Consider the following 18983-nt stretch of genomic DNA (forward strand, 5'->3'; position numbering starts at 1 on the left):
AAACAGCCTCTTGGAAGCCACATTCTATTCTTTACAGAGCCTGTGTTCACTCACATACAACGTGCTGTTCAGGGGACCTGGTTGTCTCTGAGTTCCCTAGTTGTGACAAGGGAGCACTTACCCTGGCATTCTCAGAAGCATGGTTCCCTGGTGCTCATATACCCTAGAAGGTGACCTCCCATTTACTTTTCACTCCTGCCTCCTCCCATCATGGGGCTCAAGCATGACCTCATCCCCTCAACCCCATCGAGTACACCTAGATCTGGTGGCCTTCCAATGTTCCAGCTTACATACCTCACTCTACAGATTAGAAGTCTCAATGGCTCCCCACTGTCCAGATGGATTTCTCACCATTCCCTGGAAATACATTGAACTTTCCACCCTCCATTACGTTCTTTCCACAAAGTTACACCCTGCCCTACAGCCGAGGTCACCAGTGCCTTCCCTGTCTCCTATTTCCACATTTTCAAAGCCTAGTCGTCCTTCCAATCCAACTGAAGCTCCACCAGCTCCACGACGCCTTCCCTAAGGCATATTAGAAAGAGAGAGGTCCTCTCTGCTTGCACACTGTCCCCTTCTCCACAGCAAGCTGCAGAGGCCCATCTCATGGGCCTGCCCATACCCTGCCCATTTGGGACCAGTTTATGGGCTACCCTTTATCTCTCCAGCAAAACTGTATCCTATTCAGGGAAGACTCATCACCTCTACACCTCTAGATTCTCCCACCCCATCCCTTAAGACCTGTGCCGTGGGTAGACTGGCACTGACACACATTTTAGGGACAGAGTCCAAACGCTGCTGGGTTCTGACTCTCTCCCCAGCCCTATGCCTTCAGCCAACGCACCTCCCTGCCCCTGCAGCCAGGCCCTCAACAGCCTGCTTGCTGTGAAACCCTTTCTACCTATCCAAATCCCAACACATCCGGGGCCCTCTCCACTCCCCAACCGCCAGGCCTCTCACACTGCCCATGTCTATTCCAGTTTTGCCACAGTCCCCTAGCCAGGCCCATCACGCCCCAATGCTCTGTTCTTCCCTTTCTCACAGCTACTCCCTGATGTGGGAGCCGGCAAGTGCCCTGCAGTGGGTGGCTACTGGGACCCTCCCAGGCTGATGTGGGGGGTACGGGTGACTGTAAGAAAAGGAACTGGACGGAGGTGGTCTGAGCGTCTCCTGCCTTCTTCCTCCGCCATACTCTGCACTTGAATAACAGACTCTGGGCTCCACCTCTGAGGGGCTCACAGCCAGGTCAAGGTCCGGGTCCAGACGCATGGGAAGAAAGACCCAATATGAGCAGACGCCTGGCCCCCCTGGGGAGGAGAGGAGGGCGCTGAGGGAGCCGAGAGGAATGTGGGACTAAAGTCGTCCGACCTCTCCTCCGGACCTCTCAGCCTCCAGCGCCGGGAAGTGCGGGCGTGGAGACGCGCCCTTTCCCAGTGAGGAGTCTGCGTTTCAATTCGTGAGGAGCTGTGCTTGGGCCGCGCTCCCTGGCACCTTAGGGGAACACCGAGGCCCCTAGGAAGGGCCAGATGGCCAGAAGCTTAGGGCAGCTGTCAGACCCTGGCAGGGTGGCGGAGCCCAGGCCACCAGACCCGCGCTGATGAAGACAGCCAGCCTCCGGCTGAGCGCCGCGGCGCCCCAGCAAGCCTCGGTCCCCGCCCCTCGGCGCCGCGCCTATTGGCTGGGCTCCTCCTCGGCCCCGCCCAGCGACCGGGCCGCTTCGTGCAGACGCATGCGCACCAGCCTGCCATCGCCGCTGCGACCACCGCCGCTACAGCCTCATCTTCAACACCACGGCTAGGAAAGTCGCGCCGCCCACGGGCATGGACGGTGGTAGCACCAGCAGCCGCAACAGCGATCCGGCTGCTGGCCCCGATCCGGAAGGGGAGCAATGGCTCAACGGGTATCCTTTGGACCCAGATGGCAGCTCCCCGGACAGGTAGGGCGGACGGCTCCGCAGACCCAGCTTACAGACCTTCCCAGCACCCCGGCCCCAGGTATCCCCAGTGGCCGCCATATGTCGCCCCATTCATTTCCCAGCCCCTCCCAGAGGCCCTTCTCGGGTCCCACGCTCCCGTGCCCTGTCGCCACGCTCTCATCCTGCCGGGTCAAATTCCTCGCTCTCCGACACCCCCTAGTGTCAGTCACCATCGCCCTCACCACTTGGGGGACCTGCCCCACCCACTGTTCCTACATCTCCTCTAAGGACCCCGTTTCCCCTGCTCCTCTATCCTGCCGAGCCCTTCCCTCTAGGCCCTGCCCCAGCGTCTTCTTGAGAAGCGCCAACCCGCAGCAACCCCAGTCTGGGTTTCTGCGTGTCAGTGTGCAGGGCGGTGCTCGTGGACGTGGACGGCAGGCTCGCCAAGGGGGGTGTCCTGGGGAAGGCTGACACTCTGCGGCCACATCAGGAACTGTGTTTCTTCCTCACTATGAGTCAATTGCCTGCCCTGCATGGCCCCCAGCTGTGCAGGTGTGTGTTCAAGGCCCCCAGTGTCACAGCCATTGACACTCTCTGGAGCTGCTAAGGTGGGCAGGCTCTAAGGTTCAGGCCACTGATCTGTACCACCTCTGAAGGAGCCCCAGACTGGTGGGACAGTACAGACACCTTCCTGCTGAGGGCCCTGATCTCCCTGCCTCTCTTCTCCCTTCCTCCATGGTATGTGTGAGGGAACAGCCCAGCCAGGTAGCAATATGGTGCAAATTCTGTGCCCTGGTTGGCTCTGTCACCGCCAAAATCCCTTCTCTGACATGACTCTCCCTCTCTCCTGCCTGGACTGAAAGAAAAGGCATTCATGGGTAGCAAAAAGCAGGGGAAGACATTGTCTCCAGACTCTGCCAGTTAAAATGTACATTCTGTACCTCAATGGGAAGAGAAAGCTCCAGAAGTAGAGAGAAATGTTTTCTTCTCTCTGTTGTTAACACATCAGCCTGGACAGATTTAGCACCTTTCACTCTGAAAGGCACAGAGCCTTCTTCAAGAGGGTGAGACACAGGCTGGGTATGTTCCCCAGACCAGGGGCCTTCCTGGAACTATGTCCTGACCAAAGAAGCCAGGGATGGAGAAGTGACAGGGCAGGGCAGGGCAGAGGCCTGGGGCCAGGAGCAGCCCTAGAAGGGACCAGAGAGTCATTAGGTCTCTTGGATATCTTGCCAAGGGTCAGCCCTGTCAGCTCATTTCCCCTGAACATAGGATCATTTCCTCTCTTCCAGAAACTCCCTGTGTCCTCTGGCCCCTCTCTGTTCTTGCTTAGAGACCATGGACACTTACCAGGCATAGGGCCTTGCCTACGCAATTCAAGAAAGAAGCACAAATATGCTCCTGCTGAGCTAAGTAGCACACTGGGGACAGATACACAGTGAGTAAGACAAGACACACATGGTCCTTTACAAATGCATGGACTACAGAGAAATTTGAAATAGTTAATTCTTGGTGGTTTTGAATTTATCTTTTTATTTTCCTGGTGGTATCAGCTGCTTCCCAGTTGGTCCTGTCCATTCTGTGGGATCACACAGATGTCCATATGTCTGTTTGTCTGTGGGCTTGGGAGGATTATTCATGCCCATTTTGGGCCTCCCAAGTTGGGGCTCTGTGTCTCTGCCCCTGTCAGCCAGACACTCTTGCACCCTGTCACAGCCATGCAACTGAGAGGGTGAGAATGAATCCTCTTGAGAAAGGGAGGCCTGGAATACTTAAATCCTATTATTACTGGGTCTCCTGAGAGCACAGGGCAGCAGGAGCTGGAAGGAGAAAGCTTTTATTCTGAGAAGAGTGGGGTTTGGCTCTTCTCATTGGGAGGGTTGAGACCAAGGCCTGGCTCTACTGCAGTCAGAATGTGGAGGGTTTCAAATTCTGCCACATTGATAGTAGTGGGCACAGTCAAAAAGGGTGAGATTGGGGGCTGGTGACCCTAGGTCCCTGGAGAGAAACAGTGTGGGTCAAAGGGTAGGACCTGGGGCCAGGGAGACCACAGTAGAAGCAAACCATTGGTGGAGGCTAGAATCCCCCTTGAACAGGAACCAACTAAGAAAGGAGTTTGGTAGACTGGTAAAGGAATAGGTTTCCCATTGTCCTCCAGCACGCCCTGGAGTGCTGGCTTCCCTCAGTGCACAAGAAACTGACACTCCACGGGGGGTCCTGGCTGCTAGAACAAGCCCAGTGCTCCATTCTCTGAAGCCATGGGCAACTGTAATAGGCCTCTCACCTCCACCTAGGCTGCCCCACTCTCCTGAGCCCTGGAAGGCAGGCCCTGCTCTAAAGAGGGAGACCAAGGCTGATGGGTCATCCTCATGCCTTCAGGACCCATTCGAGAGCAAGCACATGGCTGAGCAATGATAGGTGCTCAAAAAAGACCTGCAGAATTAAAAATCTTAAAGAAGTAGATGTCCACACTTACACACGTACCTCAGGGCATTTATCCAGCTTCTCTTTGGCTCACAAGGACTGGCCTACAGAGTCTTTTGTCTGCCAGCACCCTTGTCGCTTATGTCATTAACTTTAATGAGTCATCTCAGGTCTTGCTTTACAACAACTTTGGCCAAATTCCTATTTTTCTAAATCTTGGCTTAGTAAAAAAATAAATATCAGTGACCTAAATAATGAGATCAAATTTTGATGCAGGTTTTGCATAACATAAAGGAAAATAAGTATAATGATATATGGAGTAAGATTCTCAAGGTGTGACACAAAATGAAAATGTTTGTAGTTATATATGGTATGAGATTCCTAAGGTGTGAGATGCTCTAAAATGAAGATATATTATCTGAGGTGCCAAAAGAGGACAAATTATAAATGAAAATATACATCTTACAGTGTGTGCTCCCTGCAGCACTGAGCGTGGGAAGGAGCAGGACAGCAAACGTGTCTTCCACATGCCAGGCTCCGAGCCAGGCACCTCAAATATGTCATATCAGTTAGTTGCCATACCAAACTAAGCGGTGGGCATTATCATCATATCCCACACGGAGAAGGGTTGCAATGTTGCGAGAATTGTGCATTTTCCTAAGGTCCTAGAACCCAAGGGTGCTGCAGCCAGAAGCCCACCTCCACTGCTCCCCCACTTTATCCAAAGCCCGAGGTCAAACTCTCCTGGACTGCTGGACTGTCCAGCCATCCTTCTGGGAAGAAGAGCAAGAGCTTGTCTGTTCCTTCCAAGTCTTCTACGTGGTCTGGGGGAAGAACTAAGCCTCCATGGGCAATGCCTATCTGCCACCAAGGCCAGGACTCTGTCCCAAGGCCCCTGTGCCACTGGTGCAGCCAGGACTGGATGCCCCTCCTGAGTCAGACTGGTCCACATTCCCAGCAACACTAAGGCAACAGCCTCCTTGCCCTTGGCCCCTCATGCACACGCTCTCCTGCTCCCACCTCCTTCTCCCTGTCTGTGTCCCAGCCCAGCCTCAGAAGGCTTCACAGCCTCCAGGAGCCTCACGCCCCCTCCACCTGCCCCACACTATGTTGTCGGCACTGGGAGGCCGGCAGAGCGCAGGCCCTGGAGGGAGACCTGATGCTCTCCACCCTCTCCGGAACCTGGGCCCCCAGACCAGGTCTGGGGAGGAGGAGGGTACATAGAGGGGGCTACAGGGACAAGGCAGGAGAGCAACAGGCACAGGTAGAAATCCAGCCATCCCTAGGGAGAATGACCCAGCTCTTCTGGAAGACTCTGCCAGAAGAGACTCCCCTATGATAGGGTAAAAGGCCTCCTGGCCCATCCAGGTGGAGGCCAACATGTCCAGGACAACCCAGCAGTCACAGAGGGACCCACTGTGCTGGCTGTGTGCTTCCCCACTGCTATTCACGCAAGAGGTCACACGTGTGACCAGCCCTCACCTTCTCCCACTTCCCCAGAGTCTGTGGCTTCTATGTCTGCTCTCTCATTGGACAGAGGCTCTCTGAGGACAGGAATGATGTGCCAAGTCCCTCTGCATCCCCAGGGCCTGGCACAGTGCCCTTGGGTACTACAGCCCCTCCATCAGCACTTGCAACATGAAGGCATGAGTGAATAAACCTTGCCGCCCCATACAAGGCTGAGGGTATCCTATGCATAGGCTGTGACTGCCTTTCTGTCCACCTGGAATGCGCACAGCCCTGAAGGAGCTGGTGGGTGGGAAAGGCCCCCAAGAGTGCCCCCCCTGTGCAGGGGAGAAGCTCACTGGAAGCACTTGAGGCCAGAGGAGGAACAGCCCCTGTTCCCCAGGGAGACCCCATTTCTCTTTCTCTGTGCCACCACCGGGGGGCAGCAGAGTAGCAAAGCCTGGCAATGGGTGGGGGAGGTTTCTCCCTCCCCCATTCCTGCTCCCCAGCTCCTGTCCCCCAAGTCTTGGCCGCCCCGACCTCCCAGCTCCATCACACTAGGGAATACATCCAGTCTTAGAAGACTTATTTTATTGATGAGGTAACTGAGGCACAGAGAGGAGGCGCCACCTGCCCAGGTCACAACCCTGTTTGTGGCACTGATGAGGCTGGAAGGCCAGGCAATGCCTCCCTGCCCAGAGCACTTTCCCTGCTGCCCGGCCAATGCCCCTTCTGCTGAAACCTCCCTCTCTGCGCTCCCTGTCTCCACCCAGGGTTGGGCCCCTTGTCCCAGCAACCTGGGGCCCCGGCTTGGGTCAAGTCTCTTCCCTGGCTGGTCCCCCACACTCCCAGGCCACCTGCCAGGTCAGGTAACAACCCCGGCCCAGGCAGACTGTATTTGGACCTTATTCCTGGTCCTTAGAACACAGACCTGCTGCCGACCCTGGGGACAGGATACTGCAATTTGGGATTCTCCCTGCAGAGCAAAGGGGAAGGAGGCCACAGGGCAGGACGGTCCCTCTGCACCACACGTGGGGACACTGGCTGCACAGAGCTGGCAGAGGCTACACCCAGGAGGGCAGAGCTGCTCACACGCCATTCATGTTCCAGATGGGCCCCCTCTGCACACGGCGGATCAGTAAAGAGGGAGCACTCCGGCCCTCGCCCATCTCAACCCTCTCATAGACAAGGCAGGGTGGGATGGAGGATTCCAGATTAACCTCACTCCTTGCTGGCTCTGTCCCCTTGTCTCTGGTCCTCATCTATAAAATGAGGTGTACCTGCTTCGCAGAGTGATTTGGACGTGAAATGAAATAACATGGGTAACCGTCCATATCTGGAACAAAGTGTGGCCCAGGCTGAAAAATAGTTTTCTTCCTGCCTCCGGTAACCTTGTCACAGCCTCCTTCCAGATGCCACCTCCACAGCATCCTTTGAGGGGCCCCAAAGGCTGCCTCCCGCCAGCCCAGTGGGGCCAGAACACAGTGAAGACTTCCTTGAGTTATGGGGACACTGGTGACCTGGTGGGGGAGATGCTGAGGCACCCTCTCAGCATCTTCCCTTTCTGTCTCCTGCCCAGCAAATCCTGCAAGGCCAGGCCCCTGTCCCACCCTCTCCAGGGAGTTCTTCCCCACTCCCTCCCCCATACCCTGTCTCCTCTGCAATCCTGGGCTCTGGCTGCCACCTGTCCCCACCAAGCACTGGTGCCCCTGGAAGCAGTCCCTATGTTTCACCTTCACCTGGATCCCTCCAGGCCCAGGCTCACATCCCAGTGCTCGGGAAACATTCCTCTTGGCTGGGGGCTGAGCCCTTAGCCATCACTGATGCCACTTGCCAGCTCTGGGTGGGTGAGCGTTGAGGAAGAGCAGGGGCAAGGCTGGATTGCGGAAGAGCCCAGCTAAGAAGCAGCTGGACCCTCCAGGTGGGAAGGGGCAAAAGGGTGGCTTAAAGCTCAGCACTCCTTTGCCACAAACGCACTCCTCCCCCGCCCCCCGCACCCCATCATGGCCATTCCTGCCTGCAGAAACTGCTGTCCTGACTTCCATGACTAGAGGTCTGTGTGCAGGCCTCTTAGTCAGACCAGGCCCAGCCCTGGGTGGGGAGAACTCAGAGTGCATGAGGTGGCACTGGAGGGATCAGCCCTGGGCGGGCTCCAGCTGCCAGGGACAAAGTCTGGGCCACGCCCTTCCCAAGAACACACAGGACAGAGTAGGGCGAGGCCCAGGACAAAGGCCTCTGAGGCATCCAGACACAGAAGGAAAGCTGGGCTGGGGACCCCCTCCTCCAATCCAGTCCCCAGGGCACACCCAGGGCTACGGCCTTGGCTGGGGAGCTTTCCAGCTGGGGGCCCAGCAGCAGGAGGTGAACCCTAGTGTGGAACTGAACCCCTGAGGTTTCCCTTCTTTCGGGCTCTGTTCCCCTGGCAGGTGCAAAGGGGACTCTGATTCCCAGACCCCCACCCTGATCCCCAACTGGGAGCTGCCCACACACACAGGCTGGGCGCTGCCACTCCTAGGGCTTGCCCTGGCCATGGCATGCCTGGGCACCTACTGTGTGCTTCACTGGCTGAGGGAATGAGGGAACAAGGAGATGAAGCTGCTGGCTCCACCTCGGAGGCACTTGCCAGCACCAGGCAGCACAGGGCTCAGGCCCACCAGGGACTTTTCCAGAAGGAGATGAGCTTCAGGAGGATAAGCAAGACTAGGCAAGGGGGTGGTAGTGAGAGGGCTGTCCATGACCCCACCAGCAGGCAGTCTACAGGAGGCCTGGAAGGGACGCGGGTTGGGAAGGTGCAGACCAGACTGGGGAGGGGACCAGAGGGCAGACTGAGAAGGTGACGTAGCCCAGGGGGCTGACCGGATGTTGACAGCAAGGACAAGGAGGGCACACAGTGATTAAGGAAGCTGAAGCCAGGCTGGCCCAGATGGGTTGGCCAGATGGGGGTGGGGTGGGCCAGGCAGGGCGGGGCAGGGCAGTGGGGCTCCAGGGAAGCAGTGAGCCCTTCAGGAGGCCCCACAGCCTTAGCATGGCTGGGGACAGGCACACTGGCCAGGGGTAGAGCCAGCCAGTGCTAAGGTCTCAGGCCTGGGGGCCCACATAGAGGTGGGGCAGGACAGGCTGGCCTGCATGTCCCCAGGGTGCTCCTGCCTCTGGGCCAGGAGGAAGGGTGTGAGCTGGGCAGGCAAGGGTACAAGGCTGGATGGGACAGACAGGCTCTACCCATTCTCAAGGCTGGTGAGCTGAGGCTGAGACAGTGAGGTCACAGCCTGTAGGGGTAGGGAAAAGGTCTGGTGCAGCTTTGAGGCATGGACAGAGGATGACTAGAAGGCTGAGGGACCAGTGAGGGCTCCTTAGAGGAGGGGAGGGCCTTGGGGCGGCATGGGTGGGCTGGCTCAAGGGCTTTCACCCGGCCTAGAGGCATCTGGGCAGGAGAGGGACACCAGGGTGAGAGAGAGCTTGCTGAACTGTGGGGCTTGGAACACCTGCCACTGGGGAGGAAAGTTGGGTGACCAGTTGTCCCAGTTTGCCTGTAACAGTCCCAGTTTAAGCACTGAAAGTCCTGCGTCTGGAACATGCACATCAGTCCCGGGTACACCTGCATTCTCTCACCTAGTGGAAAGGAGAGTGCTGCAGGGGGCGAGGGCAGGGAGGGAACCTTCTGTAGCCGGTCAGTGAAATGCTCTGACGGTGCCAGAGCCCAACAGTGGGGACCACGTGTCCCACAGGCAGATGCCCGGCGCTGAGGAGGGCACGAATGATGAGGCCCAGAGTCAAACAGGCCACCAGTGTTTGTACCAATAGCAATAGCACACCGAGAAAGCCCTCACACCCGTGATGGTATTTGGCCTCTTAAAGCTCTGAAATCCTTGAATTGCCCAGGCCACGTGCTATTAGCTTCCCTCTGGCCAGGTCGGGGGGCGGTCAGTGAGCTGCCCAGGAGTGTCTGGGGTGCGGGCCCTCCCCGCACCCCGGAATCACTGAGGCCCGTCCCGCAGCACCCTCTCCAGCCCATGCCCAGGCTGGGCTACATTTGCCCTGGTGCCAGGAGAGACCTGTCCACCAAAACCATGCCGAGGCACCTGGCTGCCCTGCCTCTCTCCCCACCCCCAGGGCAGCCAGGAGCCAGGACGGCCTGGCTGGCTCTGCTTGCATCCATTGGCCATGACAGAGAGGGACAGTATCCCACCTCAGGCCTTCACCGTAGGTCCTCACCCTCCCACCCCTGCCAGGGCCTCCAGGAGACCCTTCAGCCTCTTCCTGTCCTCCCCTCTCCTCTCCTTGATACAGCCCCTCTGCCCAGAAACGTGTCCTCCTGCTCCACAGAGAATAGCTCCTCTCTTCTCTGCTCCGTGGCTTTCTGGAAGGGAAGCGCCAACTCTCTCAGCCAAACAATAAGTCCAAGCATTTGGTGGGCACTTACCACCTGTGAGGCACAGTGCTAAGGGTTAGAGGGGACACATGCGTGACTGAGGCTCTGCTTGGCCTCAGAATCTTAGCATGAGTGGGGAAAGAGTCCATGAGCACATACACCCTGCCACAGACTGCCTCCAGCCTGCTCACATCCTCCTCACCCACCATGGGCCTCCTGCCCTCCCCGGCCGCCCAGACTGCCCTGCCTTCTCTGTTCACCCCATCAAGGCAGGGCCTACGTCCTCCGCCCAAGGCCTCGCTGCCTCCACGGCCTGCCTGCTGTGATTCGGAGCCCAGACCCTGACTCCTGAGCTGCTGACAACTGCGCTCCTGAACCTGGACCCCAAGGCATCGGGCCCCCATGCGCTCCTCTTTCCCTCTTGGGGTCTGGGAGGACATAGGCCTGTCTTTCAGCTTCCTGCCAAGGGCTGGGGTGGGGGTGGGCAGGTCCTGGAGTCAGGGCAGCTGAAGGGAGAAGGAATCTTCGGGAGAGTAGGCCTTGGCGGGCTGGTGAGGGCAGGGTGTGGGTAGACAGATATAGTGCCATTCTCACAGCTCGGCAGGACCTTGGCAGGCACCACACCTTAGTAAACTTCCCCTGGGACTTCTGTTCTTCCCCCGCAGCCAGCCGGCCTGCCCGCCCTGGCCTGGCTCCATGCAGTCTCACAGCAAATGTGTGCAGAACGCACTAATAACTCCCCACCTAGTCATAAACCAAAGTCCTTTCACCCTGTTACCAAAGCAGGCTGAAATTTTTCAGACGAGCATTCCTAACAACAGAGATGATCTAATGTGGAGAAGAAACCCAGGCGCTAGACTCAAATAGTCCACAATTGGGACTAAGTACACACTGGCTGGGTGATGCCAAGCAGGTTTCTTAATGTCTCTTAAACCCAGCATTTTTTAATCTATGAAGGAGGGAAGGGAGCCGGACATCTGGCTTACACATGTAGTCCCAGATACTCAGGAGGCTGAGGTGGGAGGACCACTGGAGACCAGGAGTTTCAGACCAGCCTGGGCAATATAGCAAGATCCTGTCTCAAAAAAAAAAAAACACAAGGGAAGGGATGATATTCATAACAACACTTACCTCCAAAGAATTGTCAAAGAACCTGGCACACGAGTACTTTCCTTTCTTGCCCATGATGGAAATAAAGTAAAATCACCCCTTTTCCTCCTCTCCATTTGTTGAAATTGTTTTCTGAAGGTGGTTACTTTTGTATTGACAGCTCTAGTTGAGGTGTAATTGATGTATCATAACCTGCATATACTTAAATTGTACAATGTGATGTTTTGGCTTATGTATACTCCATGAAACCATCACCACAATCCACATAATGAGCATATCCATCCACCCCAAAGATGCTTCATGTCCCTTTGCAGTGTTTCATGTAGTCTAGAACTTTATAGATAAAATTACACAGTATGTATTCTTTATGTCTGCCTTCTTTCACTCGGCATAATTACTTTGAGATTTAGTCATGCTTTTGTCTGTATCGGTAGTTCATTCCTTTTTATTATTGACTAGTATTCCATTGAATGCATGCACCACAATTTATTTATTTGTTAAGTGGTGGAGAACTTCCAACTTTTTAGCTATTTCAAAAGCTATTATGGGCCGGGCGCGGTGGCTCACGCCTGTTATCCTAGCCCTCTGGGAAGCCGAGGCGGGTGGATTGCTCGAGGTCAGGAGTTCCAGACCAGCCTTAGCAAGAGCGAGATCCCTTCTCTACTAAAAATAGAAAGAAATTATCTGGACAACTAAAATATATATAGAAAAAATTAGCTGGGCATGGTGGCTCATGCCTGTAGTCCCAGCTACTCCAGAGGCTGAGGCAGCAGGATTGCTTAAGCCCAGGAGTTTGAGGTTGCTGTGAGCTACGCTGAGGCCATGGCACTCACTCTAGCCAGGGCAACAATGTGACACTCTGTCTCCAAAAAAAAAAAAAAAAGCTATTATGAATGCTCATGTGTAAACCTTTGCAAGGGCCTGTGTTTTCATTTCCCTCAGGTCTGGGTTACTTCTTTAAAATGAATCATTTACAGTTCAAGTGCAGCTGGTTCATCCAGGCTCTTTACAGGCAAACCTGGAAACAGTGGCTGTTGTAACTTTTCTGCTCTTGATTTCACATGGTTCTTGCTCTACTTCATTGAAACGGGGGCCAGACCAGACGCCTTTGCCTGGCTGAGGGTGAGAGTCTGGCTGTTCTCAGTGTTACCCAGCACTGTGAGCACAAGGGTGGGCAGCATGAGCCCAGGTCAGCCAGGAGCCTGAGACCATAAAAAAGCTCGTCTTTCTTCGTTTTCCAGAAAAAAATGGAATTTTTAACGATATGTTAAAAATGAAGAAAAAAAAACACAAACTACAGAAATGGAAGCCACAAACACAAAATTTCATCTCAGTCTCGCTCAAAAAAAAAAAAAAAGAAAAGAAAAGAAATGGAAGCCATTATTACTGCATGATAACTAACTGACCATTCATTCATTCACCAAATACTTACTGGGCACCTGCTGACGCCAGGAGAACTGGTAAGGGCCAGTCCCTTGGAATGTAAGTGACCAAGACAGCCACCGTGCTCCTTGCATTGACAGAGCATAGTCCACTGGGAGCAAGGGACATTAGAAGCAGGGATCCAGGTAGACAGGAGGGCTTGCAGCAGGGGCACCTGCCCCGTCTCCAGGGGAATAAGGGACCCAGCATGGCGAAGCACACCTAGAGAGAGGTTTTGGCATGCAGCAGTGGCCACAGGGGTCAATGGGGACCAGACCACAAGAGGCTTGCAGAGTGCACAGCAAACTGGCAGCCTGGCCTCCCTTCTCACTTGCCTACATTCCATCCCGAATGTCCCCTTCTCTGTGCAATTTCCACTCCCAGGGGAGCTCCCTGAGCTGGGCAGCACATCTGAGAACTTGGGCCTGGGGCTTGGCACACGTTCCACCAGGTCCTCCATTAGAGTCACTTTTTCCTCCTGCACCTGCTGAAAGGAGGTGATCGTCCTATCAACTTTGTAGGAGGCAGTGGGTTACCTACTATGTGTTAAGCACCACATGCATGACTTCCCATTTGGTAGGAGTTATACAAATGTTCGGAGGTGGTCCCTGAGTGCTAAACAGACCTGTCAGGGTTGGGGACACCTTGGTTCTTTGCATCACATTTCCATAGCTATGTGGTAATGGGTTGTTCCCCACGCCCCTCATCTCCTCCCCACTCACACACACACACACACACACACACACACACACTCTCCACACACCCGCTTCCAGCTGCTCTTTGCCCAGATAAGGTTTAGCCCATCCCTCCTTATTGCCTCAATTCCTCTGCCCAAGCCCCTCCCAGTGCACCTGGCCAACCCCACCCCTCCCTATTGTACACAAATACACCTGACAAGAGACAGCACCTTAGACTTCCTGCCCCTGCTCTGCACTCTCAGGTAAGGACTGGGATTTGCCCACTGTTGCCAGGGGCAAGGGGGTTCCCCTGTGTCGTTTGTCCTTGTGGTCATGGTCTCCTAGGGAATGTGTTTGTGGATTAAATTGTCACCTTTGCCTCCGTGTCATTTTGTGGTCGTGCACCTGCATGCTTGTCTGCCCATGTGCCCAGCCCCCACTCCTTAGCTGGGCCCTGTGCCTCCACTGTCCACTTGAGTGATAATAGTTTTACAGCCTCTGCCATGCCAGGCAGAGGGGCTTCGCTGAGGGTTGCAAGGGATTGTATCGGGGTCTTTCTGGACCTGCCAATTCCTGCTGCTCAAACACCTGGGCCTGAATTACGGAGATGCAGTCTGAGCATTGTCTTTGCTCCTTCTTCCTACCCAGCCCTGAATGGCCCCTAGGTGTCCTTTCCCTCTCCCTCCCCCAAGCCCTGCCCCATGGGTCCTTCTGGCCTCATCACTCACTCAGGGAAAGGATGGGGGAGCAAGCGGAGCAGGGCTATGCTACCCAAGCTGACCTCAGCTGAACATTTGTGGCACCAGCAGAACCAATGAAAATGGGTGGCTAAAGAGCTGCAGGGGGCCATGTCTTGCAAGCGAAAGGGGGTCCTTGTTTCCAGGAGCTGTGTGTGCTTATATGCTCAGCAATGATATGAGCACCTGAGACCTCTGCTGTGAAGTATTTGGTCCTGATGACACATACTATGCTCTGATTTGTGGGTTTGGAAAAAAATGAATGTACGGTGTGTGTCTTGGGTCCATTTGGGGGTTGTCCAGTGTGACTTGCCTGCCAACCCCAAGCAAGGCAAGGCCAGGCCACCGTTGGCACCAGGACACCACAGCATCCTCCTTCTAATGAGAGCAAGGCTTCTTGGTGAATGACAAATTGTCTCAGACCCCAAGCTCAGGCCCTTTCCAATCCTGGTTTGAGGAGACAGGAACAAACAGCTAGGATCCTGGAAGGCTTTCTGTTCACTTCTGCTTCAGGGCAAACTTCACATGGTACCTGCATCCCTCAGAGACCCCTACATCCACCCCACCCTGCCCTTCCCAGCTAGGGGTGCACTCAGCTGTCTCAGCCTCCCTCTCTCATCCCTATGCCAGATCTTTACACAGGGGCAAGAATCTGTGCAGACAGGGGTACCATGACCGGGGACATGGCAGGCACACAACATGAATACTTATCATGATCAAAATCCACCCAAGTGGAAATGAATTAACACATGATTGTGAGCTGGGGTGGGGCAGGGGACAGGTGTAAGAGTATGGTGTCCCGGGGCTGGTGCCTGGTGCTCTCTTGTGTCTCTGTCTGCCCACCATGTGGGTGAACCCACTGTGTCTGTTCAGCACCCATGCCTGGCATGGAGAGTGCCAGCTCTCTATGGATGACAAGCTAAGGCAAAGGGAGCACTTTTATCCCTTTTGTCCTTTGAAGGAGCTGTGTGTGTGCATCCCTGGGAGGGAAGAAGGAAAGAAGTTGTGATTCATATTACAGTAACTAACCTTTTAAACACAGGTGATCCTTGTGTCACTTCCTGCTCTTGCCCCATAAAGATGGATCCAGGTAAGCACCGTGGCTGGGAGGCTGTGGGGTGGAAGAAGGAAGAGAGAGGGAAGGAGAGTGGAGAAGGCAGGGCGATCAGTCAGCCATATCTACTGCACACCAAAAATATGGGGGTGTGTGTTTGTGTGAAGGTGGTGGTGGGGTCCGCAATGAGAACAAGCCCTTACAACAGGTTACCGTGGAAGAAAACTACTTGCCATCCATCATGTCACTAAATCTTCAACCTGAGGAGTAACATAGGCAGGTGCTTGTCCCATTGCACACACGGGGCCCGGGGAGCTAGAGGAATGTTCAGGGTAAGGCCATGGAGGTGTGGCTGGGTTGGAGCCGAGAACCCAGCTCTTGGCAGCTGAGCCATTGGCTCCCCTCAAAAGGAACCAAAGACCATCCTGGCCTTTAAGACACAGCAGGCAATTCCCATCAAGGGAGCATTTCCCAACACCCAGGACCACTCAGCTAGGCTGCTGCAGAGTCAGCCCACTGCACCCGCAGCTGCGCAGGCTGGATGGCCCAGTCCACGTGGCTTTCCTGCAGGAAGGCACCACAAAGTTGAGCCTGACAGATTTCCATGTGGCAGGAGGCACATACAAAGGCACAGCTGTGAGACCAGAAGGCCACAAGCAGGAGCCAAGAAACAGCTGAGAGGCTGAGCAGAGACAAGGGCTGAGATAAGCAGGACTTGACAAAGGTGGGGCACATGGGGAGGTTGGGGTGGGAGCAGCCTGGAAGTGGAAGAGAACAATCAGGGTTTGCCCCTGGGAAGGGCCAGACTCAGTGTCATAGAGTTAGGCTGAATTTGGGAGCACAAAGAGGAGACAGAGTGGGGACAAGAACCCACATGTCCTAACTGGCCCCGCTGCACCCAGGAAAACTTAGCCGGCTCTTCAGCACACGGGGACACACAGCTGAACCTTGTATTGACTTTCAGTATGTGCCTGTTGTTGAGTGAGTGAATGTGGAATGATTGTTGGCGCAGAGGAGGGGGCACAAGATCAGCGCTAGGGAGAAGACAGGGATTTTCACTGCAGAACAAAATGACCAATGCTGCCTCTTTTTTCCCTTTCTCTCCCACAGGTCCGAAGGTAGGAATATACCCCAACCCTCTCCCCATTTTCCTCCCCACTGTCTTGTCCTTCAGATCTCTAGCCTCCTTCCTACACCCTCAGGGACCAGCCACACCTCTCCCAAATGACAAGTAGGGATCAGGCTCAGGAACCAGCCCCATGGGGCGGGGCATGGCTGTTCCCCCAATGCCTTTGGGCTGCAGCCTTCTGCTGTCCTCTCCACTGTTTTCCCATCTGTCTCTCTCCTTTCCTCACATCCTCTCCCTGCCCCAGCAGCCCATCCTCTCTCCTGCTGCTTCCATGCCTGTTCTATGCTTCTCTGCTTTCCTGGCTATTCCCACAGCCTCGCTGGATGGCTGGCTTGCTCCCAAGCCCAAGCACACTGCATGGCCCCTAGGACCTGCCTCTGCCAGTGAAGGGAGGCTGCCTGTGCTCCACCTCTTCCCCCCAGTGGCTACCACCAGCAGACCTAGGCCTGGATCTCTGTCCCCCTCCACCCTCCACCCCTCAAACAAAGGAGGCATAGCAGGAGAGGCAGGTGGGATGGGAAGTGGCTGTTTCCAGGCATCACTGAGCCAGGGTGGGGCAGAGGCTGCTCTAACATGGTCACAGAAAGCCTCTAGCCCTGGAGCCTACCTCTTTTCTTTTGGCCCAAGCCCTACTCAGGCCCTAGGAGGCAGAAGTAGGCTGTGGAGTTACCCAAGCCCTAGGTAGAGGCATAGCCTCACCCCTGCTCCACAGGACCCCAGGGCCCTAGTGCCCCAGCACACAAGCAAGATGGTGTCTCGATCCTCCTCCCTGGGCCTGGTGCAAGAGGCAAAGGAACTCCTCTGGCCTTGTGGCCTCAGGACTGCTTCCAGCCAAGACAGAAAATTAAATAACACTATTCCCAGACCTCTTCTGGCTGACGCAGTAAAGCTTTGACTTTCTTTTCTATTCTTCCTGATTCCCTGGGTCTGGCACCTGCTCAGGAACAGCCATGAGCTCACACACACACCTATACTCATGTGCACACAACCATGCACCCCATGCATGTATCTGTGCACACAGCAGGCTTGATTATGCACTCACCCACGTACATGGACACAGACATAGCTATGTGTGTGTAAATGCAGTATAGACCTGTACACACACTGGTACACAGAGAACACACACATCCCCACCCTGCCACCATCTACCCTTGTTCTCCTCTCATACTCCAGCTGTCTTTCTCCTCCTGCTCAGCTCCTGGATGGTCCCCGACCCAGCCTCCTGCCTCCCCTGCCCCAGGCCCTCAGTGAGCTCCTCTGCAAACTCCCCCAACCTCACCCTTGCTCCTAAATATGGTGAGCCTGCAATTTCTAGCATAGCAAAGCTTCTGATCACTCTGCAAGGGTTCGTGGCTTTGGAAAGGGATGGAAGAAATAATTCTGTTTCTTAGATACAGAGAAAATAATAATATAAAATAATAATAAAATAAACTGAGGTCCAGGGAATAGGATTCATATGTCACTTCAAGGAAGAAACCAATAAATGTATGTTGCTCCCCCTTTGTCTGCTTAGTGCTGTGGCTTCACCAAAGTAAAGACCCAGGGCTAGGAGCAACACTTGCTAGTACTGGCCCCCAGCTCTCTCCACAACCCCTTCCTTGCCCAGGAGTCCTGAGTCCCCTAGGGAAGTGGGGTGAAGGGGAGTTAATTCAGGGAAAACTGGCACTGACTTTGACTCTGGCATTATTCAATTGACTTTTCACAGGGACCCTGCCATGGTGGACCACATGGCCAAGGCCATGGCCCTGGGCATGATGGTAAGGGTCATCCTCCAGGTCACCATGAGGCCTCCTCTGCCCATGGCCCAGGGCCCCATTGTCCACCACCTGGAAAAGGTGCAGGGCCCCATGGTCCAGCCAAGGGACATGGCCCAGGGCACTCTGGGCCCCCCCCTGGACCACATCACTGAGGAAGAAGAAGAGACCCAAGATGGGAAGGCTGAGTGAATTGTCCTGCTTACCTGCCATATGGCTAGGACCCAGAATCTTCTTCTCCTAATAAACAGCCTCCTGGAAGCCACATTCTATTCTTAAATGAGCCTGTCTTCCTTCACATACAAGCTGCTGGTCAGGGGGCCTGGTTGTCTCTGAGTTCCCTAGTTGTGACAAGGGGGCACTTAACCTGCCATTCTCAGAACTTGGCTCAGTGGTGCTCATATACTGCGGTAGAAGGTGACATCTGCTTTGCTTTTCACTCCCGCCTCCTGCCATCATGGGGCCTCAAGCGTGACCTCATCCCCTCAACCCAATCGTGTGCACCTAGATCTGGTGGCCTTCCAATGTTCCAGCTTACATACCTCACTCTACAGATCAGAAGTCTCAATGGCTCCCCACTGTCCAGATGGATTTCTCACCATTCCCTGGAAATACATTGAACTTTCCACCCTCCATTACGTTCTTTCCACAAAGTTACACCCTGCCCTACAGCCGAGGTCACCAGTGCCTTCCCTGTCTCCTATTTCCACATTTTCAGAGCCTAGTCGTCCTTCCAATCCAGCTGAAGCTCCACCAGCTCCACGACGCCTTCCCTAAGGCATATTAGAAAGAGAGAGGTCCTCTCTGCTTGCACACTGTCCCCTTCTCCACAGCAAGCTGCAGAGGCCCATCTCATGGGCCTGCCCATACCCTGCCCATTTGGGACCAGTTTATGGGCTACCCTTTATCTCTCCAGCAAAACTGTATCCTATTCAGGGAAGACTCA

General features: G+C 54.9%; 1 protein-coding gene across 1 annotated transcript; it reads left to right on the forward strand.

The window, feature by feature from the left end:
- Window positions 1-210: 210 nt before the first annotated feature.
- Window positions 211-18294, forward strand: LOC123633318 (translation initiation factor IF-2-like). Its single transcript, XM_045544500.1, has 5 exons — window positions 211-250; window positions 1565-1936; window positions 15143-15190; window positions 16265-16272; window positions 17989-18294. Exons 1-5 carry the CDS (start codon window positions 211-213, stop codon window positions 18190-18192), a joined length of 672 nt encoding a protein of 223 aa, XP_045400456.1. The 3' UTR covers window positions 18193-18294.
- Window positions 18295-18983: the final 689 nt, after the last annotated feature.

This window comes from Lemur catta, chromosome 1, assembly GCF_020740605.2.
Source record: "Lemur catta isolate mLemCat1 chromosome 1, mLemCat1.pri, whole genome shotgun sequence".
In the NCBI taxonomy this organism is placed as follows: domain Eukaryota; kingdom Metazoa; phylum Chordata; class Mammalia; order Primates; family Lemuridae; genus Lemur; species Lemur catta.

Bases quoted from the DNA above. Each gene is read 5' to 3' on its own strand.
- LOC123633318 (XM_045544500.1), top strand. From the start codon at position 211: ATGGGGCTCAAGCATGACCTCATCCCCTCAACCCCATCGA. The intron at 251-1,564 runs GTACACCTAGAT...AGACCCTGGCAG, and splicing joins CATCCCCTCAACCCCATCGA to GGTGGCGGAGCCCAGGCCAC. The intron at 1,937-15,142 runs GTAGGGCGGACG...TTTTAAACACAG, and splicing joins GATGGCAGCTCCCCGGACAG to GTGATCCTTGTGTCACTTCC.